Consider the following 27,720-nt stretch of genomic DNA (forward strand, 5'->3'; position numbering starts at 1 on the left):
GGCAGCTGCTTGTCTCGCGAGATTTGGGGCGGTGTCGAGTTTGAACTGCGGGAGCGGCGCCGGGCTGAGGTAGTGAGCTGCGGGGGGTGGCGGCGGGCCGTTGCTGTGAGGGACGGAGGAGCGAGATGCGAGGGGGGGCTTCCTTCTCTGTGGGGCTGTTGCTGTCTCTTTGCTGCTCCTTGTCTGCAGAAGGGCGCTCTCAAGCGGCGGGGCTGTGGGGTCGAGGGGCTCGGGGAGGGTGGAGGAGAGCTCCTGTCTCCCTCCCCTCCGTTCGTGCCGCTGTGTCTGGGACTCTGTGGCCTTCAGGCCCTTCCCTTCGCCGGGGTCGCGCTGCCAGTGCCTTCCCCTGTTGCCTCAAGTGGGAAAGGCTCTTCTCTCCTACGGCCCCTGGAGATACTGCGTCAAGGGACGCAGGGGGGCACCCTCTCCCCCTCCGCCCTTCTTGCCCGTTAGGGTTATGCTACGGGTAGGGGGTGTTTTCCTGCGGAAGACAAAACCGACTGTAAGTCGTCGCCTGTATCCATGCATAGCGTCTTAATGAGACTCTTGCTAAGAACCTCGTGCTGGGGCGAGTCGTTTGCTCGATTTGGTTTGAAGTGGGTCAGGAAGGTGTGCAAGCAGTGAGTGGAGAATACCACGGAATGACCGTCCTGAACTGCAAAAGGGTAATGTCCTGAATTAAAGGATAGGTATAACGTTGCACTACACTGTTTAAGCGAAGTGCTAACAGAGTCAGTGGCTGGTTTGCTGAGTACTTTGTAGTGACTGAAAGATCAGGCTCTAGTCTGATTTTTTTTTTTTTTCTTTTTTCTGCAAGGCTTAATCCACCCAAGAACGTGTTTTGTGGAAGGTGATTAGCCCTGAAAATATTTCAGCTTGAGCGTGCAACTTGATAGGTGAAGAAACAGACTTGTTTACGTAACTTAAGTGAATTCTAAGGGGAATACCTAGCTTAAGGGAGAGAAACTATCTTGCTAATTATGTTAGTGATCAGAAAACTGTGTAGGCACTTCTGAATATAGGTACTTCAGATCATAGACGGCTGTTGCATATGACCCTTGGGAATAGCAGTTTAACTAGAAGAACAGTTATAGAGTGGGAGAAGAAAGTTTGCATGCTAGGAGACTGCCTTTTTATCTCCTACCCTATTATTTTCATCAAGGAGTACTTAAATGGTTGAATAATCAACGTCTGGAGCCCTCAGTACAGAATCTGTCATAAAATGTTTGAAGATAATTAGCCAAAAGTGAGTAACTCTTGTAACTATCTGTAGAATAAATGGAGACTGATTTCTGTTATTTCACCTCCTACCTGCTCCCCTTACTACCTATTTAATGTATCTTAAAATGTTATTTTCAGGGTAGTTTACTTAACCTCATGCATAATATTAAATTGCAGGCAACTACTTTCCTATATAACAATACAGGTTTATGAACAAAGCTGCCTGGACTTGTCTGATGAAATTAATCCAAAATTGGTAATGAAAAGTTGAGGATGTCTGTGCTCTGAAAGCTATACTTGATGTTTTCCCTAATAGTTAGCAAGGAACTTGTGAATAGGAAAACTATTTTTCTTTTCCTCTATACTTTAGCTATAAAATCAAAGAAAAGCCTAAGATCTCTTCTAATATTATCCAGTAAATTATTTATTAAGAGTTCAAAGATCTTGTATGTGAAACTGGAGGAGAGCATGCAAAAGAGACTGAAGAAGTAGGAGGGAGCAAGACAAAATCCCCAAATGACCTTTAAAAATTATATGTGTGCTTAGAAGAAGGTGACCCTGGGTGTAGCCTGTTTAGTTGCCCCACAGGTCAATTGCAAAGCATCTGTCTTTTGGCAACATTGCCTGATCTGGCTGTTTCTAAACTATCTGACAGCTGCCTCAACTGAGATTTGAATGAGATTTGCATTTCTATGGGATTTTAGTTTGTGATCTGCATTTTCATGAGATGGCCACAGGCGTTAAGCTTTTTCAGAAATGGACTGCTATGAAGGACTGTGCTATGATGGCAGCTTATACTCATCTGGACTAGACAACTGTTGCCTTTCTTTTTTTTCTTTTAAAGGTAGAGTACGAGAATAAGGTCAAGAAGGACTTAAATGGACTTCTGAAGGTGAGTTAAAAATGTTACTCAAATTTAATTTAGTAAGCTAGGAGCAATCAAATTGCTATATTGCCTCTATACTGTTGTTTGATCAGAAAATAAAGCTATTTTAAAAATTCTGTTTATGAAGTGAATAAGGATTAATTCATCCCCTTTAGTAATGCAAACGCACACCAGGAGTGATGCCTATATGCTTGTATTACTATATCTCGTTGTTAAATATTTCAGTATTGTACCCAGTGTACATGCCCTTGCAGTAATAATAATATTTTTGATTCTTAGTTATAGGTATGCAGAATTCCTGTGTTTCACTGGCTTATTTTAGAAGTGTGCAAAACTTGTATTTCAAGCATTGCAATGGTTAGATGTGGAAAAATGAAGTTTCAGAGCCCGGCTGGATAAAGTCTCTTTGTATGTGTTAAACTTGAATAACAACAAGTGATGGAAAATGTGAAAAACAGAGTTTGATAATTTCTATCATGTATCTCTGAAAGCAATTAGCACAGTTTTGGCATGACGCACTTTTGCATGTTAAAGTTATTTTTTTTCTTTTATAGGAAGTTCCTTTTATAGGAACTCCTAGTAGAGTCACCCATGTTGAATAAAAGTTAGGAGAAAAAAAAAAGTGAAGGCATTACATTACAATAATGACTCTTAAAAATAATCTCTCCTGTGTTGAGCTGTGACATTTGCTCTTGATTAAGACCAGCATCTTGCTAACATTCATAAGGATAATATGTGCCAGTAAGAAACAGCAACAACTACATTGTTTACATAAAAAGAAAAAGCACAGAATAAGATCTTCAATGAAGAATTACTTTAATCTTGAAATTATGTAAAAATTATGAACCCTGGCTTCAAAAATTCAACTGTAGACTTTTGTATTTGTGTATCATTGTTACTGCATACTTTCTGAAACAAGTCTTGGCTTACGTTGTTCAGAAGCCTGAATTGCTTAGCAATTTCTGTCTTAATAGGATTTTTTTGCAGTGTGCTAATTTAGTAGATTTGGGAGCAAACAGTCATACAAGCTTATGGTGTTAGTTTGACTTGATTTTTATTTTTTTAAATATTTTGGTTTTTTGGATTTATTTTTACTAACTTTTTGCAGAATTCACCTTTACTTGTGTTTTCTATTATGATACGAAGATAGACAGGGATGAATTTTCTGAAACATGTGACAAAGACTTGGTTATTAACAAGTAGGCTACCTGCAGTGCTTTGTTTAAAGTGGAAAACAGTCATGAAAGATTCCATTAGGCACTTAAATAAAAATCCCTGTGTTAAAATTCCATATATTTTAACAGGGTTTCTATTTTTGACTCTTTCCTTCAACTACCTTTATCTGTTTCTATATCCCACATAATGTTATTAGGAGTAAACTATCCTGCTAATACAGCTGCTTACATGAATCTTAAGTGTTATTTGTGTACACAAGTAATGCTATAGTTAGTGTGGCTTTATTTATAATACCACAGAAAATATTGTCAGCCATATGCATAAAACTGTTTTTACAAGGTTATTTCCTAGCCTTCTCTTGCATATGGCAAGATAGCTATATACTAGATTAACTCTGGTTCTAGTGTGCTAGGAAACCAGGCTGGGTACACAGTTGTTTTGCTGCATCTATTACTTAAGACATAGTCAGGAATAAGATGTTAACCAAATTTATGGAGAAATAGCTGCTATCTTACTGTTCACAGCACTTTGTTCATGAACTATCTTTTTTTTGTTTTGTATTAATGCAAAAATATATCCTTGTATCCTGATTAAGAATGGAAATCCAATAACTTCTTTCAGATTAACTGCTGTAACTTACTTTCTGTGTTTGCAGTGTTGAAGTAACAAAAGGAAGAAAAATGGAGACAGAGACCATTTTAAGTCTTAGACACCAACTCAAGGAAGCAGAGAATGAGCGAAGAAAGGCAGCGCAATATGGCTTGCATTTATTGGAGTCCCAAAGTGAAGTTCAAAATCAGTTGGATCAAACACGCCGTGAATTGACTGAGAAAACTGAGGTGACGTTTTAAACTTTGCGTAAAAAAAGCAGTCAAGAACTTTGTTTTACTTTAACTATTTTGAGTGTCACAGGTGTGTTAAGTGCCTTTTAGAGTCTAGATTAATTTTAATAAACCTTTTTAGTTTAAGTATTTGTAGAGAGGGCTTTTTATCTCTGCTCTTAAGATATTGAGTACCATTTTACCTAACTGGGGCAGGGTTTCATAGCTAATTATGCATCAATTGTTCAATACTGTGTATGATTAATTGCCTTTAATGTAAAATGAATACCGAGTGCTAAAGTAAAGTTGTTTTAGAGCATGTGTTTTGGGTATGTTTATCAATTAATTAATTTTACGCGCTCCCTTCAAGCTTTGTATCACTTAAAGGTGTAGAAAGAACGCTAGCAGCAAGGCTGTAAAGCTGATTTCTTCTGTAGTGAAGCTTTCAAATTTTATAAATACCAAGAGATTCTGATTGTATTAGTACGTTTCTTTACAGCTCAGAAAAGAGAGTAGTGTAGTGTTGAAATATAGAGGTATTAGTTAGTCAACCAGTTTTCTTAGTAATTGTGCAAGAAAATTCCAATCAGGAAAATCCCTTCTACCTTTCATAAACACTTTAATTTTTGTTTGTTTGTTTTCAGTCAGCCCATGCTTCAGATACACCATGTCTCTTCACTTAGTCTGTTTCTGGTTGTGCATCTATCCTTTCTCTTGTGATAGAGCTAAAATGTTTGTGGGTTTGTTGTAGTTTTTTCTTTAGTGTTTTTTTTGTGTTGTTTTTTTGTTTTGGTTGTTTTTTTCACCAGCTGGAGAGTTGTAGCACCCAGCTATTCTGAATGAACCCTAGTAACTTAGATTGATCGGTTTGCTGTTAGTAAGCTTAGTGCAAGAGAGGCAGCTGGAAAGCACAAGTGATAAGGCAGGGCAGGATCATCCTTTTCTGCAGACAGCCTGAGATGGTAGCTACTGTGTTGTGAAGCTGCACTTACAGGTTGTAATCCTATGTTACAGGCTGGAGCAAAGTTATGAGCGAAGCTTGTGTGAACCAGATCAATTAGTAACTTAATTCCTTCCCTCTGCCTTTGGAATCTGTGTGTTTTCATATGGTAGAATAACATCCTGTGTGGGAACCATAGTTATCCAACAGATTCTTTTGAGCTTTTGAATCTGTGGTTCTCTTTGGAATCTGAGAGCCAAAGTAATTAGTGTGAGCACAAGTGTAAGTTTTAACAGCAGGCATGAGAGTCTTTCAGAAAAATCTGTGTACACTTCTGTAAAAGTCTGTGTAAACATATCATGGTAGATTTTTGCCTTTCTTGAGTCTGGTCAGCAGTGCACTCCCCAACCTTTTCCGTTCGTTGCCTTTATCTTTAAAACTCGTCCTGTGTATTTGAGAGCTAAGCCTGTCCTTGATAAGCTGGTGTCTGGGCTACAGAGGTCAATTTCATCCCTGACAGCTTTTAGCTTTGTTTGTTCCTTTTTTTAATTCTAGTTTGTGTTTTAAGAGTTAGTTTATTAAAAAAAAAAAAAAATCCTGCATCTTTAGACTGATTTGGTTTTGGTATTTACCTTTTCTGCTTCCAAGATTCTCCTTTTTTATTTTTTTCTTTTCCTTAATTGCTACCTGAATGGAAGAGTAAAATGAAGCTGCCCTTTATAATTAGCAAACATATACAATCAGGCATAGAGAGAAGCAGATTAAAAAGTCATTCTTCAGTCTGGAAGGGTTGATGAGATTTATTATAAAACAGTAGACAATTTAAATGTCTTTACAAAACATTGAACCCAGCTGTTCTGCAGTAGGGGAACACTTGATGGACTGTAACAATTTTTAACATAATTGTGTTCCATGGAGATAGGCCATGTAAGCTCTCACTAAATTTCTTTGTTACACTTGCAGAAAAGGGTCACACACCCTTCATGTTGGGTGCAAAGAAATACACAATTTCCATGAAGAAGAGAAGATTACACAACCAAATAGCTAATAAAATTTCAGAGCCCTCTTTTTTTTTAAAAACAAAAACAAAAAAACCCACAAAACCAAACAAAAAAACCAAATGGGTATGACAATTCCCTAATTGGACTTCAACAAAAGGCAGGATGAGCTGCAATCTGTAGGCATTTAGTGTCTTGGTTCCGAGCCTGTATTTAGTACGTTGTTCCGCAAGCATTTATCAATATTACATCTAGATTTATTAGTATGTTATTTCTTTCAGAAATATGAACAAGAGAAATACTCTCTTCAGAGAGAAATTGAACTGAAGAATCGAATGTTGGAAAGCTTGAGTTTTGAATGTGATTCCCTTAAGCAACAGCAAAACATGCAACTGGATAAACAGAAAGAACAGCTTGCCAGAGTCTATGGACAAGAAATTAGTGACCTTAAAAACAAGGTTTGGCAACTAATATACAGCTAAAATGTTGCTAATAGCATTTTAAAGTATATGTATTTAACTCGTAATTGCACACTTACTACCAAAACAAATCTAAAATAGTTTTAATGTGTAGGAGCTTGTTTGGTTGGTTTTTAACAAACATCTGCATAGGTACATTGTGAATTACATTAAATTTCAAAGCTTATTTTTAAAAATTTACTCTTAAGTTGTATTTCTAAGACACTTTCTGTAATTAGAACAGTCTCAAAATTACTGTGCTTTTCAAGAATTTATTATAAAATGGTACTGCTTAGTTTTCAACTGTCTTTAAGTTGGAGAACCTGAAAGCAGAACTAGATGAAACCCGACTCTCGGAGAAACAATTAAGACACAAAGTGGATCATCAGAAGGAAATAATTGCTGCCAAATCAGAAGAACTACATATGATGTCTGAACGTGTACATGAAACCATGTCTTCAGAAATGCTCAATCTTCAGATAGAACTCACTGAACTAGAAAGTGTGAAGGTGTGTGACTAGTACTTAATTAGGAATGTAGGCTACTTGAAGATAAAATTCTGTGCTTTTGCTCGTTTCATTTGTAGAAGCTTTGTTGTATATTGCTGCCTTATGTTTGGTTTACTATTAAGAAAATATGCACAGAAAAAATAATAGCCTTAATAACTTGACTTTAATACAACCTCCTCTTCAAGATAATATTTTATATTAAAAGTAGTTACTACTAACAAACCTGTTTTGGTTCACATGGGCCTGCTTTTGTTCAAATTGTTTTATAAACTCTTTACTTCATACTCGTGTGGGGTTTTTTTATTTTTTGTTTAGGCCAATGTTGAAGAAAAGCTGAATGAACTGCAGTACAGTAAAGAACAATTAGAACTCATAAACAGTAACTTACGTAATCAGCTGGAGCGTCTACAGGGAGAAAAAGAGGAGAGGGAAAAAGAAGTTGTTTCTTACTGTAATGCATTAGAGGTATTCTCTTAATTTTTTTTAACAATGGTAGATAATCCCTGAATTCTACAGGTTGTGGTGCTAGCTTTTCAGTGAAATCAGAGTTTTGAGAGAGGAGTTCTGAGGAGGAAGGGAGAAAGAGAAGGCAGAGGAGGAAAAAAAAGGGTATTGGCTAGTTATGTTTGGTATTGCCTGTTGCTAAATACTCTCTATATTGGCATGTTTTTGTGGAAGGCCCTGTGTGGAGATCCTTTGCATTGCAGCATCCTGCCTCATAACAGGGCCTTCTCACAGATCACTGATACAATTCTCATTTTTATTTCAAGTTTTTACTGAATGCCTTGGAAAATTTTGTACTGGTGAGTAGAGGATTTGTGACTAAATAGGACAGCAAGGCTAACAGTCTCAATACCATTAATCTAATTGATAAATATGAAAGTTTTCCTTTAAAGGTTTTAGTTGTGCTCTTGTCCTGAAGAGCAAGTGTAGTATTAAGCCTTTTAGTGAAACAAAATTGATTGTCTTTTACTAACTGGGACTGTATGCATAGTTCAGTACTGCAGTACAAGATAATCTGTGTTAAAGGCATAGGAAATGAAAAAGAGGGAAAACTATCTGATTAAATTCATATATGCAGTACATCAGATGCTTAAATGACTAATATCCTCTTTGCTTTAATCTAGAAAGCTCGTGAAGCTAATCAAGAGCTTCAGGTTCAGCTGGATCATGCAATGCAGCAATCTTTGGACCCTACAAGTAAAGGCAATTCTCTCTTTGCTGAGGTACGATTATGCCACAGATACCTGAGAATATACAGAGGAGAGAAGAAATACTTCATAGTTGTTGTTTTTTTTTTTCTTATATTGCATTGAAAATCTTAGTATCAGTACCTGATCTGGCCAGCATGAATTTCTATTCCTCAAATATTATTTGTGTTGAACTGTCTAGGAACTGACCTATGGAAAGCAATTTTTATGCACACTCTGAAGTTGGGGAGTTAGTAAACTTAATGGAATCACTTAAAGTTACCTGGCTATCAAGATAGAAGATGGGACTGAGAGTTCATGACAGTTCTGTCTGCAGCTCTTAGCTCTAAGTAGTTTTGTTCAGCTGGTAAGCCTTCTTTAATGCAGAAGGCTAGTATGTGAAATACTAAAAGATGCTGTTAAATGCTGCCTTTTAAAAACATGCTGAAAATGGCGGGATGTTTGAGCATTTGGGATGGTTTTTGAGTTAGTTTTTGAATAAGAGTTCAGCTGCTGTTAAATGCATAGGAAGTTATTTTGTTTTCTGACAACACCCAGGGAATGGGTTGAATTGGTACACAGTTCATTTTTTTTTTTTTTCTTAAACTATTTGTTCTGATGCCAACGGACAAAACTAATCTACAGCAACACCAAAGCATATGAAATGTTACTTTATTTTGATATAAAAGGAACAACAGAAAAATCTGTTGCACTTCACTGATTGGGCTTCAGTTGCTGTAGCACTGTCTACTTACTTTTATCTCAGAGGTAATGACAATAGCACATATTTTCAAGTACTGTTGCTGGGAAATCAGTATTTGCAAAACCAACATCAATTGCTAGGTAACATCTCCTTGTAAAACTCATCATCCAAGTGACAACAAGTGTTACAATTTTCATAGTAATAATTGTTAACAATGTTCTGTAGGTGGAGGACCGTAGGGCAGAAATGGAACGACAGCTGATCAGTGTGAAAATAAAATATCAGTCACTACAAAAACAGCATGCATTCACTAGAGAACAATTGCAAAGAATGAAGGTATGACCATTATTGTAATACTCCAGGGTTTCCTTGGGGTCTGATAAGGCAATGCTTTAGTACACAGGCTAGGGGATTTGATAATCTTTAAAATATGATACAGTAGTCTGGGGGGAGGGAAGTGGGAGAAAAAAAACAAGTGAGATTTCATTGTGCTATTTGACTTTTATGGTACACTAGCATTTTTCTATTGCTACTAGTGTTACTACTTTATCCTAGAACTCCAAGTTATGCTCAAGACACAGTGTTTGCTTACTTTGGCAGTAGTTGTTAAATGGATAAAAGTAAAACACAACTCACATCAGTCAAAATAGCATTCAGTTTGTCTTGACAAATGCTTTTTCTTATCTAATTCTCCTACTACTTGAATCATTTGTTTGTGTATTAACTTTAATTGTCAGGAACAAATGTAAAGAAAAGGACAGGCTTGTAGTGTGTCCTCTGATCATGTGTGTCTGTTCCCCCTGCCCCCCCCCCCCCGTTGCTTTCTTGTTTTTTATGGTTGTCCATATTTTTCTTGCTTTCTTATCTTTAGTGCAAGAATAAGTAATAACTTTCATTTAGACTAACTTCCATAGGATGGGAGCCTGTTGGTTAATACTGTTGAGAACTAGTTGGCAGAAGCTGATTTACAAGATAATGTAAAGGGGAATACTGCAAAACTGCCAACTGTTTTCATGTTGGTCTTCTGATTTTTCCAACACGAGAGTGGATCCTTTGATTTTGATCAAATACCTTGATCATGCAGTTGGAGGAGAATGCTTAAACATCAAGAGTGATGATAATGAGTTAACACTGAAGATAGAGGTTTGTGTTACCTAGCCTTTGTGGAGAAGTAGGTTGAAAATAATTGAAACAACATTCTTAAAGGACCAGAAAAGAACTACTGATGCAGCAAAGGAATTAGCTTTCAAGGTCAGATTTTAATAAAAGATAAAGATTTGAGTAAAATGATTGAATAGGATCAGTTTCTTAAGAAATTTTCTCCCTGTAATGTGAGAGTAAGTCAGTCATACTGATTGAATGGTATAAGAAACATTCCTAATACTGAAGATTTTCACCAGGAACTGAGGCAAATTGGTATCACTGTTCTACTAAATGGTTTTTATTTGGAATTTCAATTTGTACTCATTTGTCCCCATAAAACTTCTTCTAATATCAATATTGGAGATAAGTAGTTTGTTACGACAGCTGTTTTGCTTAAGCTACCATGTTAGATCCCTGTTGGGATCATCTCTGCTTTGTGTTGCTTTGCAATGATGTGTGTTAAAAGCTCATCTATAGTTAACTGATCTCTTCATTCAGCAGCTGATTCCAGCAGTATAGTTAACTGTTGTTGTAGCTTTAGTTGTCAGAATGTCTGAATGTGATATTTACTGATGAATTCTGAAGATCTGACTCCTGAACTTAATGTAAGCAGTACTTCTGTGAAAGTTTTACCATGTCTGGTAAAGCCCACAGTATCCCTTCCAGTTTCTTAATGTTTCTGTTCTTTGTTTTTATGTAGATCAACTGCAATTTGCAATTCTGACAGTTAGCAAGTGGGCTTTTAAGTGAAAGGGGAAAAGGCTGGGTGTTGCATACATGCTTGGGAAATGGAAGGATAGTTTTAGTCAGCCAATGGGGGTTAAAATTTTGCTTCCCTTGTGTTCTGTAGAAGCTATGAGGAGGAGATGATTGAATCTTCCTTTAGCTCTAGTTTGTGTACAGAATCGTCAATATCCTTTGCTTGACGTAGGAGATTCTGTAGGGTAAATGCTCTTCTCTCGCTTTCTCTGTTAATCTGTAGTCTAATTTGTTTTGGTTGATCCTTTCCCTGTGATTTCTCCAAGTGTCCTACAGTGTTACCTTATCCATACTGACTAGGCTGGTAAAAATGCTACAGTTATCACCAACACCCTGTTAAGTCTTTCCATTATTGCACTTCATATTGTTTCTCCAGTTGTTTAAATGTCTGATGTATCACTTCTAACTGAATGTGTTAAGGCCCTCGTATTATGATATTATTATGTTAACAGCAGCAGAAAAATCTGCTATAAATGCAAGACTCTTCCTTGATAAATTTATCCTTTTTGCAATGACAAAGGGTGTTCCTTTGCTTGAAAGGATGAGTTCCGCTGAAAGAGTAGAAGAAGCTGAAATTCTTGGATTAATATTACAGAAGGCAAACTTCGTGTTATCTGTGCCTCAGAATTGGAACTGCAAAAAAAGGATTTTTAAACTTAGTGAACTAGGGTGTGTTTTCCCAAGTGAGAAGTTCTCAATAGATACATGATAAACAAGCCTGGACTGTAGTTTGGTTCTAGCTGACTTGGTGTTTATGGTTTGAACATGAAATGTTGTGTGTGTCCTTAACAGTGTATTTATAGGTTCCTTAGTCAATACGGAGAAAGATCACAATCACAGAATTGTATAGGTTGGAAAAGACCTTTAAGATCATTAAGTCCAACTGTAAACCTAACACTACCAAGACCACCACTACACCATGTCCCTAAGCACCTCATCCAAACTTCTTTTAAATACCTCCAGGGATGGTGACTCCACCACTTCCCTGGGCAGCCTGTTCCAATGCTTGATAACCCTTTCAGTGAAGTAAAATTTCCTAATATCCAGTCTAACCCTCCCCTGGTGCAACTTGAGGCCATTTCCTCTCGTCCTAATCACTTCTTACCTTGGAGAAGAGACCGACCCCCACCTCTCTACAACCTCCTTTCAGGTAGTTGTAGAGAGCAATAAGGTCTCCCCTCAGCCTCCTTTTCTCCAGGCTAAACAACCCCAGTTCCCTCAGCCGCTCCTCATAAGACTTCTGCTCTAGACCCTTCACCAGCTTCGTTGCCCTTCTCTGGACACGCTCCAGCACCCCAGTGTCTCTCTTGTAGTGGGGGGCCCAAACCTGAACACAGTATTTGAGGTGCGGCCTCACCAGTGCTGAGTACAGGGGCACGATCAACTCCCTAGTCCTGCTGGCCACACTATTTTTGATACAAGCCAGGATGCCATTGGCTTTATTGGCCACCTGGGCACACTGCTGGCTCATATTCAGGTGGCTGTCAACCAACACCCCCAGGTCCTTTTCTGCCAGGCAGCTTTCCAGCCACCCTTCCCCAAGCCTGTAGCATTGCATGGGGTTGTTGTGACCCAAATGCAGGACCTTGCACTTGGCCTTGTTGAACCCCATACAATTGGCCTTGGCCCATGGATCCAGCCTGTCCAGGTCTCTCTGTAGAGCCTTCCTACCCTCAAGCAGATCAACATTCCTGTACAACTTGGTGTCGTCTGCAAACTTACTGAGGGTGCACTCGATCCCTTTGTCCAGATCATTGATCAAGATATTAAACAGAACTGGCCCCAACACAGAGCCCTGGGGAACACCGCTTGTGACCGGCCGCCCACTGGAGTAAACTCCATTCACCACAACTCTTTGGGCCTGGCCATCCAGCCAGTTCTTTACCCAGTGAAGAGTACACCCGTCCAAGCCATGAGCAGCCAGTTTCTCCAGGAGAATGCTGTGGGAAACTGTCAAAGGCTTTACTGAAGTCTAGATAGACAACATCCACAGCCTTCCCCTCATCCACTAGGTGGGTCACCTTGTCATAGAAGGAGATCAGGTTGGTCAAGCAGGACCTGCCTTTCCTGAACCCATGCTGGCTGGGCTTTATCCCTTGGTTATTCTCTACATGCCATGCGATGGCACTCAGGATGATCTGCTCCATCAGCTTCCCTGGCACTGAGGTCAGGCTGACAGGCCTGTAGTTCCCCGGGTCCTCCTTCCAGCCCTTCTTGAAGATGGGTGTCACATTTGCTAATCTCCAGTCAGCTGGGACCTCCCTGGTTAGCCAGGACTGCTGGTAAATGATGGAAAGGGGCTTGGTGAGCACATCTGCCAGTTCCTCCAGTACTCTCGGGTGGATCTCATTAGGCCCCATAGACTTGTGAGTGTCTAAGTGGTACAGCAGGTCACTAACCATTGCTCCCTGGATTATGGGGGCTCCATTCTGGTCCCCGTCCCTATCTTCCAACTCCAGGGGCTGGGTACTCAGAGAAAAATTGGCCCTGCTATTAAAGACTGAGGCAAAGAAGGCACTAAGTACCTCAGCCTTTTCCTCATCCTTGGTCACTGGGTTCCCTCCCCCATCTACTAGGGGCTGGAGATTCTCCTTAGCTCTCCTTTTGCTGCTAATGTATTTGAAGAAGTATTTTTGTTGTCTTTTACAGCAGCATCCAGATTGAGCTCTAGCTCAGCTTTGGCCCTTCTAATTTTCTCCCTGCACAGCCTCGCTACACCTTTGTAATCCTCTTGACTTGCCTGCCCCTTCTTCCAGAGGTCATAGACTCTTCTCTTTTTCCTGAGTTCGAGCCAGAGCTCTCTAGTCAGCCAGGCCGGTCTTCTTCCCTGCCGGCTCGTCTTTCGGCACCTGGGGACAGCCTGCTCTTGTGCCTTTAGGACTTCCTCCTTAAAGAATGTCCAGCCTTCCTGGACTCCTTTGCCCTTTAGGGCTGCCTCCCAGGGGACTCTGTCGACCAGTCTCCTAAACAGGCCGAAGTCTGCCCTCCGGAAGTCTAAGGTAGCAGTTTTGCTGACCCCCCCTCGCCGCTTCTCCACGTATCAAAAACTCTATCATTGCGTGATCACTCTGCCCAAGACGGCCTCCAACCATCACATGGCTCACAAGTCCTTCTCTGTTCGTGAACAAGGGGTCCAGCGGGGCACCTTCCCTAGTTGGCTCGCTCACCAGCTGTGTCAGGAAGTTATCTGCCACACACTCCAGGAACCTCCTAGACTGTTTATTCTCTGCTGAATTGTATTTCCAGCAGACATCTGGTAGGTTGAAGTCCCCCACAAGAATAAGGGCTAGTGATCGTGAGGCTTCTCCCAGATGCTTATAGAATAGTTTGTCAGTCTCCTCATCCTGGTTGGGTGGTCTGTAACAGACTCCCACCACAATATCTGCCTTGTTGGCCTTCCCCCTGATTCTCACCCATAGACACTCCACCCTATCATCACCATCATCAAGCTCTAAACTATCCAGACACTCCCTGACATACAGGGCTACCCCACCACCTCTCCTGCCTCGCCTATCCCTCCTGAAGAGTTTATAGCCATCCATCGCCGCACTCCAGTTGTGCGAGTCATCCTACTACGTTTCCGTGATGGCAACCATATCATAGTTTTCCTGATGTACAATGGCTTCCAACTCCTCCTGCTTGTTGCCCATGCTGCGTGCATTGGTGTAGAGGCACTTCAGCTGGGCTGTCGTCCATGTCTCCTTCATAGAAGAACACCCCTTGTGTGCTTTGAGGCGTTTCACTGGCATTTCCCTCTTGGCTCCTGTTGCCTCAGTATCCCCTAGCTCAACTCTGTTTGACTTCAGCTGTGCCCCAGCGTACCCCGCACATCTCGGAGACACAGGCTGAGTGCCCTCGCTGGCACCCGCTCCCTCTAACCGTGGCACGTCGTCCCTCAGCTTCCCTCAGGCAAGTCTGATGATATCCCCCTCCCCCTTCGAGTCTAGTTTAAAGCTCTGTCGATGAGCCCCGCAAGTTCCTGAGCAAAGATTCTCTTTCCCCTTTGAGAAAGATGAATCCCATCAGACGCCAGCAAACCCGGTGCTGTGTAGGCCATCCTGTTGTCAAAAAAACCAAATCCATGGCGATGACACCAGCTGCGGAGCCGTGAGTTGATAGATTGGGTATCTCTGTTCCTCCTAGTGTCGCTGCCCACAACTGGAAGGAGAGAGGAGAAAATAACCTGTGCTCCAGAGTCCCTTACTAGCCGTCCCAAGGCCCTGAAGTCTCTTTTGATTGCCCTAGGACTTCGTGTTGCAGCGTCGTCACCCCCGATGTAGAAGAGCAGTAGGGGGTAATAGTCCCCCTACTGAACAGCAGTAGGGGGTAATAGATATGACACCTCAGGACTACTCTGTTCAGTAAGTTTTCAGCTGTCCTAAAGATTGTTAGTGTCAACCTAGGATGGTAACTGTGAAGACTATGTTGTGAAAACTATTGAGTTTAAGCATCCAAGTGCGCTTCTATATTCAGGATTAGAATTACAAGGCTTGAGTACCCTAACTGTTCTGGGTAAGAGGCTGAGATTTTCAGTCACTTAAACCCAGTATTTGTTGTAAGGATTTCTTTTTTTCCTTTTTTCCAGCTGCAAATGGCTACACTGTTACAGATGAAAGGCTCTCAGGCAGAATTTGAGCAGCTGGAACGCTTACAGTCAATGTTAGAACAAAAGAATGGTGAGATAGAAGATCTTCTTATGAAAGTGAGGCAGCTAGAAAAATTTAAGGTATGTGGTCTGTAATTAAGTGGGAAAGTTATAATTGGAATCTAAAACATGAGAATAAGAAGAATTATAAAAACTATCTGAAGTCCATGCTCAGGTTTGAAAAGGGATCCAAAGGCTACTCATACCTTTATTTGATGAAGGTTCTATTTTACAGCTGGAGAACACATACTTCTGAAGTTCAGAGAAGCAGAAAATTCTATACCACCCAACCCCTGGTTTGGAGAAACAATGTTTTCTGGGTTCCTGTGTGTAGCACCTTCATATTTTACATAGTTACCTGTAGTGTTTAAATTCAACTACTTGGTCAAAGTTCACTGAGCTATGGCATCTAATTTTTCTCTTGGAAGACATAACCATTTCACTTTTTTATTGTGTGTACTTAGGCTTTGTCACTTTTTAGTCTCTCAGCTACACTGGATTTCTTGGATATTTATTTCCTTAATGTGTCTTAACTTTGCAGTTGAAGCATGCTCTTTTCTAGAAAAACTGAATTGCTTAATCATTCTTGTAAAGCAATTTCTTCAGTCATCTTATGCAACTTGATAGCATCTTGTCAATATTTTGGAAAGTGAGAAATATATGAGAACACCTGTGTGTGCTATTGTAATGTTACTGGTGTTTGTGTTTATATAGAGTGAAAAACTTAGCCTTTCTTACATACTTATGGACTTGATTGGCCCTTTCTTATCACAGCTTTGGAATGTAAACTTAAGTTTCTTAGCTTATGCATTAGGATTATGCTTTCCAGGATAGTGTCCTCTATTGTGCATTTAACCCAAGTGGCACAAAGCTAGGCTTAACCCCTTTTAGTAAGCAATTGAGACAGCTTGATTGCTTTACCAGTTTTGTTGTGTATAAGCTTGATCAGTATTTATTTTTGTCTCTATATCATAAATAAGTAGTGTCAGGAAATTAAATAATTGATTCAAATAACCGTCAAAAGTACCTGTAGTCAGTGACTGACAGAAGCGTATGAGATTGGTGGGACAGTATTAAATCTGAGTACTACTTGTTCAGAAAAAAACACAAAGCAAAAACCCCAGTGTTTCACATGTTACTGATGTATTTTATAGAAAGTTTATTGCATTTATGGCATCTTTACTATGAACTAACTTTCTCATGTAGAATATTTAATTGATTTTGAGATTTTGGCTATTGATTAACATGTCTTGTATTCCTTACCTTTGGGGTCCAGCTGCTGAAACCTAGAAATAAAGGCTGAAACAAATTCCCTGTGGGTTAACTAAATATCCTGTATTTTGAAGTAAAAACGAAGATGACTGTTTTGCAATGCTGTTTGAAAACCTTCTGGAGCTGAGAACTTGCTTTTTTTTTTTTTCCCCCCGTGAATGAGAGAACTGTTTCAGTGCTATTTATTTGACTTTTGTAACAAATGAGGAAGTACTCTGAGCAGCTGAGATCTCTTGTATGTTTAAATGCCCCTGTGATGAGGCTTCTTTATAGAAACACATGGAAAAATTCACCGAAGGACTAAGCTAATGTGCTTCTGAAAGGTCACTATTTGACAACCTGACATTTTTTCTTTATCAGACTTTGTATGAGAATATGGAAGAATCCAGAGCTAGTAGTAGCTCCAAAGGAGAGTCTGAAGATGGTTACTATGCAGATTTACTGCAAATGAAACTTGACAACTCAAAGTAAGTACTTAATGGTCTGAGGCATAGAAGTTGGTTGTAGTCTGGTTATCTTCTAGCTGCTACTTCTCCCTTTTCTTGTTACTGGTTGTCTGTATGTAGTCCACTGACTGTATGTGCAGATATGCTTGATGTCTCATTTCCTAATACTGTGGAACCATCCTATGTTCATTATAGGACTAAGAGTTGTTTTGTTTGTCATTTTACTTATTGTTGCAAAATATAGGAGCAGAACTATTTTATATTATTGTTGCTTTCTTCTAGAAATGTTGTTAATACTCCTAGATACAAGATAGTTGACAACTTTAAAAAAAAAATAATTAAAAATTAACCTGTAAGGGAGCGGTATGAAGCTTTTTAAAGTCTATAGGCTCTATATATTTATTTCTCTTCTAAAAAGAGCCAGATAATAACACTTGAAATGTTTTATTCAACTATTTGAGATGTGTTCTTTGGCTAGTGAATTCCATATCTATTAATTAGAAAGTCCATAGTGTTTGGCCTCAGGACTGTTTTTAAGCCCTCAGGTGAAAGTATTGCACTTCCAGCAGGAGGCAATAGTCTGCTGTGGGAATTCCAGAGAAGTCTGTCACCTCACTGTTGTTGCTATTATGAGAAACTGGCATGAACCAGTTACATATGCATGTGTGTGGTGTTCAGCATATAGCTTTGTTTTTAACGAGCATTATATCTCTGGTAACTAAACTCACTACTCTGTGTCAAGTTCAAGTGAGAACTTTCATTCTACTGAAAGAGGTCTTTTTCATTTCCTACTAGTGTATAAATACAAATTTTATGTGAAGTCGCTGAATGGTTAGTTGACTCTGTATCTGCTGCTTTACTTAAAAAAACAAAAAAAAACAAACAAAAAAGCCCAACCCCCAAAAAACCCCAACAACAACACCCCAAACAAACAGAAAACCAACAAAGTCTGAGTGACTGTATAATTTTTCTCCCACCCTAGCAAGGAAATGGAAACCTTGAAAAATGAACTATCCTTGCAGAGGATGAAAGCTCTGTATGAGAGCCAAAGGGTTCTGGAAGTTGAAAGGAAACTCTTCACAAATGAAAGGCATTTGCAAGCTTGTCAGAGTGAGAATATGAACTTGCGTGTTATGCTGGATGAGCTAAAAATGAAATACGAACCTGAAGGTAAATACTACATTTCAATATGGAAAAAAAAGAATAACTGGTCTTCTCAACCTTCACAAGTGGAATGACATTAAACAGGAAGACATTGGGTTAGTTCCAGTTATAAACTAATGTTTAAATGGCTGCCTCTTTGATAATAACCTGGTCTAAAAACTGCTGAACTGAAATAGTACAGCCCTACCTTGCTCAAGGACCTTACTTTAGTATGTATACTAATATTAATTGCAGAAGACTAAAGAGTACAAATTATAGTGTTCTAGCTAGATCTGTCTAGCTAGAGTATAGCTAGATAACCATAGTGAAGTAGGTGGGAACAAATTCTCAGGAGGTACTTTTCATAATAGTAGCAGTATCTCTCTATTGATGAGAAGTAGCAGCTTTCTGAATGCAGGTAGCTGATACAAGCTTTGTAATAAGTGCAAAGCATTTAGAGGAAAAACTGTTTAGTAGCTCTAGTTAATATGGATTAAGTTTTGACAACAGAGGTCCACCTGAAAAATGGCTGATACCTGGGTATGTGCAGAAACAATGGAGTTGTAGCCCGTGGAGGAAGATTAATGGGGAACCAGATGGGTGGATTGGTTTTGGTACTTGTGCCTACCCAAAGGATTTAAATTGAAAATCTTAGTTTTGGAAGCTTACCTCAGCAGCCTCCAAAATGGAAATAAAATAATTGAGCATATTGATGTAGTTCAGAGCATCTTTTAAAAGCCTTGGTAAAAAGGGAGAGTGGATGGGGAGAAAGAGACTTTTGTCTCTCTTTGAAGCTAACTTCTATCAGGATGCTTACTTGCTGATAACAGATTATATGAAAGTACATTCTTTAAGGGATGTAAATTGTCTATTAAGAATTATTCCAAGGTCTTTAGTCATGTGAAATGTTCTTTATTAGTGTTATTATGACCATATTGATGGACAAGTTAACTCCAGCTTCACTTGTGTACAAAAAGTATATTCCTTTTTTCTTAGAATTACTTAAAGGCACTAAAATTAAAAAGAAGAGGGAGAAGATTCCAGTGGACAGTACTTGTGAATACTTGGACAGCAAAAATACTTCAGCAAAAGAAGCAGCTCTCACTCAATTGCCAAGTAAGGAAGAAACAAAGATGACTTCCAAGAACTTGGAGCAAAGTGATGCTTCTCCAAAAAAACACACTCTTGAAGCACCGCCAATAAATATAGCTGTTCAAGCAATGCAAGCAGGAGTTGAACATGAAAGAGAAAGAAAGAGAGTTAAAACTAAAGATGAGAATCATGATGCCTTTACTTTGTATAGCAGAAGTGGAAGTAATTCCATGACTTCAGCTGCCCCCAGGTCAGTGTCAGCTTCTGTCTATGGTCAAGGCAATCATCACAGACCTGCTTCTCTTTTCTTTCGCTGCATGAACTATGCTATCCACTTCTTTATTTATTTTCTCAGTGTTGCATGCAGTGTAATTCCTCGGCTCCGGCTGCCTACGTTGAACCTCTCAAAACCTTTTAGAAAGACTAAAATGGTGACTAATGAAAAAGACTCTTGAAACTGTAACAATCTTTGAAATTCCCATTACTTGAAAATGTTTAAGGTGTGCAGATAGCATGACAGTTCACTTAGTTTGCTCTAACTTCAGAAACAGGACTGTTTTCTTGGTCCCTTCAAAGCTGACACACAACTGTGTTACATATCAAAGTAGCAAAGGCAATAGGTATCATGCTTCAGTTTCATACCTAATTTCAGCACTCATCAACTTTCAGATTTAGCTAAAAGCCTAAAAATTATTTAAATTAAGCAATTCTTAACCTGAATTGGGTTAACAAAAGTTGCGTTGTACCAGGCAATAGACCATTAATTATGCTATTTGTGTTGTCAGACAACTGACTTCCATAATCTGGATGCATGATAACTAGAAACACAACTGCTAAACTAAGATCAAGTTTTTCCCCTGAACTGAGAAATTAAGTTATTTTTTGATAGATGGTAAAGTAACTTAGTACAGTAATTAGCTCCAACTTTTTTATCTTGGTGAAAGGAATGCTGAATTTTTTTTTTTCCAGCTGGTGCTTTTGTATTCTGTTCATATTCATAATCTTAGTAAACACATGTTGGAGTGTTTGGGGGGAGAAGAAAAAAATCTGGGATAGTCTAGATGTTTTGAGCTTACAACTTGCTAATGTCTGCTAGTAAAAATAGTTTATTGAATCTAGAGCAACAGCAGCTTCAAAGATGGAGGAAGGCATAACACATGGATATCTGTACAGTATATCCAAAACTAACGGCATTCAGAAGTAATTGGATTGATATTTTGACTTTCAGATCAATTATTCAAGGTTGCATTGGATGCAATTAGCAGATTTAAAGTAACCAAACGGAACAATCTTCTGAAATAGTCTGGAAAGAATATGGCAGAAATAGCAGTGTAAGTAGCTATGTTAAAATATGCAGGGACTGTTGTTGAGGAGGAAAGACCAGGGAGGTCAAACATGGGTGGTGAAAGTTGAGAGGAAAGACTGGATAATTTAGTGATGGTATTGTGTTTTGACAGTGTTCTGTACATTATAAAAGAACAGATAGCATGTAACCTGGGTGTGAAAAGTTTAACTTATTTTCTCATATTTCTTCTGGAAAGGAAGATGCAGTGTCTGCCAACAGGAAGTTGTTGGAAACAATTTATGTGAACTGAAGGGGCAAACCTACCAGAGAGAGGGGGTGAGGAGAGGAAATTATTTTATGAGGTTGATGTTTGAAAACAGAGTGGATGGAAAAGGTGGAAGAGGAAGATGAAGTCATAGTTCAGAGGGAGGGTTCTAATCTTGCACCCATTGCTGCTGGTTCAAATAAGGAATAAAACATCAGTAGATTTAAAAAAATAAAAACCACCAACACAACAACAAAAAAGCTACAAGACTCCTTATAAGCTTTAAAGTTGTTTTCAATGGTGGTATGAACCTGTAAAAGGCAAATCCAGGCAGGAGGTTCTGTTCATGTTCCCAATTGTGTTAATGAACTACGAAATCCCATGTTAATGATGTTGTTAAGATAACATTGAGGATTTACTTAAACCTGATCTGTTACTATTTATTATGAAATAGGAAGTCATGATAAAATCTGAGTGTATAAGAGGTTGGGTTTCTAAACACTAAAAGATTCTCTGGACTGTTCTGTGATGGATGTGGCCAAACCCTACGTAGGAATACAGCTAAATACAAAGGCACAAAAAATATTGGCAACTTGAGCAGGAATGTGGACCTGAAAAGGAGAGTTTGGGGGAGTAAAAAATAATTGGCATGTTCATGGTGGATAATGTTAGTGTTTCACGTTGCGTTCAGTAAAATGTGATGTTCTGGCTGAAAAGGCTATTGTGGTCATTGGGGGTTATTTTTGTAACTGGAGTAGTTTTTTGTGCAGTAATTACTCTAGCTCTGTCATTATTAGTCCATGAAATGTGGCAGTGAAAAGAGCCATAGTAACTGTGAAGGGATTGCAAACTTCACTTCTAGAAAATGGTGTTTGAAAAGCTTTGTCATCTTGGCTTAGGAGGTGATGAAGAAGTGGTCAGAAGTGATCTGTATGTATTTAAGGGTGACAGATTTCCTTGTTTGAAGAGTCTTGCTTGCTAATGTGATTTAGCAAGGTAAAGCTAGGTAACTCTGAACTAATAGCATATGTATATATCTGCAGTGCGTGTGTATATACTTACAAAAGTTTAAAGCAAGTAAACATTGGAATACTTTATTAGGGGATGGTACTGATTAGGTTATGGTATGTGAGTGTTGAGAACATAGTAGTTGAGACTAAAGCTTTAAATATTTAAGTGATTATTTGTAATAGTTAATTACTATTGTAATTCAGGCAAGGCAAAGGTTATAGGTAGCGATAACTTCTGTTAGGCCAGCTGGTCTATAAAAAAAATACACTTCTGTATTGAAATGCTTTTTTTCACTTCTGCAACTAAAATGGCAAATTCCAGCCCTTGCTGCCCAACTTAGTTTGCATTTAGATTTGAGGTGGTTTGCTTTAGTTTGATCGAAAGAAGGGCTTGTGTGCCTAAGAGCTTATTTGCTCTTTTAAATTATTTAGTTGGATTACATATACCAAATCTACCTCATTTGGACTTTGTTAAACAGGAACAGGGAATGCCTATAGCCATTTGGCTCAGCAGGAGATCTGGATAACTAATATTGTAGGCATGGCATTCGTCCTCAGGAAGTAAAGCTCCATCTAATCAGACTAGTTGATCTTCCGTAAATGGGTTACATTTTAGGTTACATCTCGTTTCTGGAGTCTACAAAGTCAAAGCTTGATAGAATCATGTCATAGTTTCACAAGCATTTTATTTTTTTTTAAGTGGAAGTGTTTAACTGTCATCTTTCTGATCTATCAATTTCCTTGTGCAAACATGTCATGAAATATGGCAATGCTATAAGGGGTGGTCTATGAGCTGGCTTGGTAGCAGGACTGTGGTGGGTTAACTTTGGCTTTCTGCCAGATGCCCACCCAGCTGCTCTCACTCCCCCTCTTCAACAGGATTGGAGAGAAAATCAGATGGAAAAATCTTGTGTTTTGAGATAAAGACAGGGATCAATTAGTCACGGGCAAAACAGACTTGACTTCGGGAAGATTAATTCATTCATAATTAAAAGTTGTGGGATAGCAAGAAAGACAATCACCTTCCCCCTACACCCCAACCCTTCTTCCCAGGCTCAGCTTCACTCCTTCGTTCCCAGCTTCTGCCTCCTCCTCACCGAGGGGCACAGGGGGGATGGGGGTTGCAGTTAGTTCATAACACTTTGTCTCTGCTGCTCCTTCATTACCGTGAAGGTTGGTAGAAAAGAATTTAAAAAGGGGCTGGCTGATTTTTTAACTCCATGAGACTTAACTTCATAACATGATGCTCAGCTGTTAACTTTGGAATCTGTTAAATGAACTCATTCATTTTGTCCCTTCTCTTGTTATATGTAGCAGCCTGTAGACATGATCTATTACACACTAGTAAAACATGTATTTTTCAAAAAAATGTAATTCAGTATAGTGATCAAAGTATGGTTTAACAACTTGTAGGCTGTAGAGTAATCAGTCCTGAAGCATTTGCAGGCCAACTATAAGACACTAAGGATGAAAGAGGAAAAATTTATTTGCTTGGATTGTCTGTTCATTGTCACATTAAAACTCAATTACTTGAATCGTCACGCATTTCTGAGTACCTCACTGCCGTAAACTAAGGTTTTCATGAGTGAAGCAAATCATGGCAATCTATTGCTGATCCAGATAAAAGCTGTAACTAACTTAAGTGTAGCTTGCTAACATGAAATGGCTCATTCATTTCATCTTCGCAAGTCAGTGCCAGTCCTGTGATAAATTACTTCAGGTATTTATTAACGTAGTTCTAGTGTGAGTAAGCTTGCTTTATGCTGACTTGCATAAACATTTTGGTGTGCATTTGAAGCATAAAAAGATGATTTTTTTTTTCCTCCTCAAATAACGAATTCTGATAGTTGTTTACTTTTATGAAAAATGTGATGTTTCTGATGGGAATTTGATTTCCAGATTTGTTACACTATACACTAACAGAATTACCTAATACTGTAAAAGGGGAGTCTTTTGTATAAATCCAATTGTGCTGCTTTGGAACATACTTTAAGTCAATTCAGTTTTTATTTTGGCCTCTTGGTTTGAGTTCTTGCTTTGTTCTCTATTTTTATAGGGAATCCTTGTTGGAAATTTTGGCCACTAGTCGTGTTTTTGGTGGCCTTGGACAGAGGTGGTTTTAAGACAGAAGAGTGGAGGGACAAATGAAGAGAATCTACCATAGGAACGGATGCATAGACACAAGCTATCCATCCCAAATTACAGCAGCTAGGGAAGCATAGCCTGAACTGCAGACTAAACACTAACTAGGAGATGATTACTAAGAATACACTTTCTGCTTCGCTGAATAACTGGTTATTGTTGTAACCATATAATTATTTGGCTATTTACAAGTAGCAGCTCACCTAAAATGGAGGGCAGCTGGGAAAAAGCTGACTATGGGGGAAAAAAGCTGACTATGGACAAAAAATGGTTAGCCATCAGAATTACAGGTGTGGACTTAATACAAAGCAAATGGTGGAGCAAACATTGCTGACCTAGGGGAGATGCACAGCAAAGCGTGCTTTTTTTCAGTCTATTGAGACAGTGCTTATAGGAAATAATACGCAGATTGCTTGCGATGGATAAGAAAAGTTTCTTTGATATATTTGTGTGTAAAGATAGACTGGGGGTGGGGGGGGAAATCTTGTAGCTAAATTTCCTTAAACCTTTTTGTTACAGTTCTTTTCATAGTCCCCATCTTCAGCTCTATCTCTCTATACTGCAAATAAATTCTCTAACCACTGGGTAGCAGCTATTCTTGTTTGTAAAACCATCATTGAAAGCAGCCATAGATCATTGTGGGTTGCTCATTGTGGGAGGCTCTTGAGACCACTAGAAATCCACAAGGTCACTAGAGAATTGCTTTAACAGATGTGGTGATGAATCAGCATAGAATTTGTGTTGGTATATATAGCAATGTTTAATTTGGAACTTCATTTTCCATAATTGTTTTGCTGTGGAAATAATTATGTGTAATAGTCAATTGGTTGTCGGTGATTTGAGTAAATACCACTATTTATCAATTTGTTTTAATGACACATTTGTATGTTTATTAAGTAATTCTTAAATAATCAAAACATCTGATTGTGCTCAGATGTCTAAATCTTTTTAACTTACCTCTTTAAAAGCAATGTGGCAGTTGTATTCCAGTTTAAAATTCATAGCAGAATTAAAACATGTCAGTGGACAAATGATGTAATTTAGAGCCTGAAAAAATTTTTTTCCAACAATTTCTTTTCAGATATTCAGGCATTAAGATAAAGGCAGTAGTAGTGCAGAACTAGGTTGGAAACTAGTATATTGCTTTAAGTGTAGTCCTTTTTTTGGTGGTGTTAAAGCAAAATACTTGACTTGACATTTGTATTATGTTGCTGGGACTTTTCACTTAAAGATGTGCTTTTGTGGACTTGATCTTCTTTATGTGCATGGCACAGTCACTGTTTTTTGGTTTTGTTTTTTTGTATTTATTTTTTTAAAGGTTGATCCCAACCAGTTAACATGTTCAGTAACCTTTTTTTACCAAATATTTCAGCAGATAAGGCTGGGGGGAAGGCTGTAGTTTAAGTGATGAAATGTGAATAGGACTGATATAAAAATGCTTTATTTTAGTCTCATTCTTAAAAACTGCTTGCTCTGTCTTTGCATATGGATGGTCTTGTATGCCAGTTGGCTTGTTGATTTTGCTTACTCTTATTTTAGCCCTGTGTTTTATTAACTAAATATGTATTTAGAATGGTTGCTTTGCCTATAGGTTAACAGCTGAATCCAGATTTGAAACTACGGAAAAAGAAGATAAAGAAAATAAAGTCACAACAGATAAGAAAACACAAAAGAAAAAGTATACAACGTTGTATGTATCTTCTAAGCCAACTTCTGAAACCCAGTGTGCTCAGCAATAGAACTTACACATCTGGAAGGAACCTGAACAATTTGGAGTCCTGCTTCAGCAGGAAATACTGAGTAAACTTATGTCACACAAATGTACAGGCTCCTAACTTAGGAGTCTTGTTCTATGAGGAGTATGATTGCGTTAATGAGAGTTGCACTTTTGACATCTTAACTTCCTAGAGGGCACCTGTTAAGTTCCCTGGCAATATGACCTGAAGTGTTTCCTTGTCTTGAATCTTGGCTAAGTCTCTAAACATGTGTTAATTGTTATGTTTGAAGCACAGTGCTAATCTGAAAGATAACTACTTGCTACAGAAGTTTTCTTATATGATAAGACGGGTCAATCCTGAGCAAGACAGACTAGGCAATGTTGATGCAGAGCTCAACTAAGTCATGCACTCCTGAATTACTTCCAATTCCTGGATTCAGAATTCTTAACATTTTTCCCCCAATGTATAATTGTTCAACTTTGAGACTGACCTGACTGCAAAGGTGCATGTGAATCTTTGTATGCATTTTGTGGGATAGTATTATTTTGAAACTCTCTAAATCTTGTATTTGTATTAATAATTAAAATAAACGTTTCTTGCTCTTCCTTTCTAAAATGTAGTCTATGTTGCATTTAAGATAAAACATTTATCTAAAGCTGTCAGGTTTTTTGATTGAGAGGTGAGGTATTTTGTAGAAAGGATTTTGTTTTAAAAAAAAAAAAAGTACCACTCAATAAAAGCTAAGAAGTTGTAATGCATGTGTTGTGTGTCGTCTTGTTTTTAGGAGACAAATCTTATGTTTCTGTAGCTCTTAGATGACATTTCATACAGAATAATTCTGAGGAGAACATTTAAGCTAGTTCCATTGGTGTCCCCCCCCCATTTATATGGAAGTCTAAGATTACTTTGTTTGACTCATACTATGGTTTAAGCTCCCTCTAGTGAATGGGTTAGCCACTTTAAAAGACTTGGTAGTTAAAATGAAAGCTCTTTAAGACTTTTCCTTTTAAATCCATTATGAAAAAAATACCTTGAGCGAGAATCTTACAACCCAGTGGGTTTTAGATTTGGCAGCTTGATCTGCTATATACTAACTTCCATTGGTACTTGGGAACCTAAGACTCCTAACATGCCTCTGTATTTAAACAGATGAAACTTCAAGCTTGTGTCAGATACTGCTAGTCAGCACCAAGAGATAGTAAAAGTAAACATACTATACAAAGAACTTTTTATTTGTTGTATTCTAGTTTTGATCAAATCACTATTTCTTTTGGTAGCTTGCACTGTATTAGTGATGCTAACTAACTTACCACCACCACCAGAACATTTCTAGATAATGTACAGATGTACCTTACAAATACAATGTCTTGAGTTGTCATCTTTTCAAGAAACATAATGGTTTTTGTTACAGGTTTGTGGGGGAGGGAGAAGACAATCTCTTGCCTAAAATTTTGTAGGTAGCTTTTGGAGAAATTGCTAACTATATGTGCCTTTATGAATCTGTTGAATGTACTTGTCTAAGACAACTGTTTGGATATGCTTGTTTACAGTTGTGCCAGTTCAGAAGTGATACCTAGAATTTTGTTAACTATGTCTGTACACATGGGTGGCTTTAGTTCGTCAGTCACTCATTTCAACAAATACTGAACTGTAACATTTTGAGTGACAACAGAAGCGACTAAAGATGTGGTAAAGTAAACTTAAATGAGCAGACGTGGCTTCTCGCTTTCTAATGCAGTTTGCACTTGTTAGCAGTCCATTTCTGCATAGCTAAATTTAGGCACAGCCTGGTGGCTGTTACTGCTATTGTTGAACAAAATAGTCATAAATCCATGTCTCATAGAATCTAATTGTATCACTTCATCAATCTAAGAAATCTGCTATCTATCCAAATCCTT

General features: G+C 38.5%; 1 protein-coding gene across 9 annotated transcripts; it reads left to right on the forward strand.

Moving 5' to 3' along the window:
* SPDL1 (spindle apparatus coiled-coil protein 1) lies at positions 1-26,572 on the forward strand. 9 transcript variants are annotated; one of them, XM_072873058.1, is made up of 15 exons: positions 191-665; positions 818-896; positions 1,163-1,246; positions 2,066-2,113; positions 3,939-4,122; positions 6,324-6,500; positions 6,797-7,009; positions 7,325-7,474; positions 8,137-8,235; positions 9,128-9,238; positions 15,390-15,530; positions 17,082-17,188; positions 18,150-18,337; positions 19,307-19,652; positions 25,696-26,572. In XM_072873058.1, the coding sequence occupies exons 5-15, from the start codon at positions 3,964-3,966 to the stop codon at positions 25,841-25,843; spliced, it is 1,839 nt and encodes a 612-aa protein (XP_072729159.1). In that variant the 5' UTR covers positions 191-665; positions 818-896; positions 1,163-1,246; positions 2,066-2,113; positions 3,939-3,963; the 3' UTR covers positions 25,844-26,572. The 9 variants fall into 9 exon arrangements, with proteins under 9 accessions (XP_072729157.1, XP_072729153.1, XP_072729151.1 ...); XM_072873059.1 differs by having other exon boundaries at positions 197-665; positions 6,815-7,009; XM_072873050.1 differs by lacking the exon at positions 25,696-26,572 and having other exon boundaries at positions 187-665; positions 6,815-7,009; positions 19,307-19,872.
* The last annotated feature ends 1,148 nt before the right edge of the window (positions 26,573-27,720 follow it).

Source organism: Ciconia boyciana, chromosome 9 (assembly GCF_034638445.1).
Source record: "Ciconia boyciana chromosome 9, ASM3463844v1, whole genome shotgun sequence".
NCBI lineage: Eukaryota > Metazoa > Chordata > Aves > Ciconiiformes > Ciconiidae > Ciconia > Ciconia boyciana.

Bases quoted from the DNA above. Each gene is read 5' to 3' on its own strand.
- SPDL1 (XM_072873056.1), top strand. From the start codon at position 3,964: ATGGAGACAGAGACCATTTTAAGTCTTAGACACCAACTCAAGGAAGCA. The intron at 15,531-17,081 runs GTATGTGGTCTG...TTTCTTTATCAG, and splicing joins GGCAGCTAGAAAAATTTAAG to ACTTTGTATGAGAATATGGA. The intron at 18,338-19,306 runs GTAAATACTACA...CTTTTTTCTTAG, and splicing joins AATGAAATACGAACCTGAAG to AATTACTTAAAGGCACTAAA.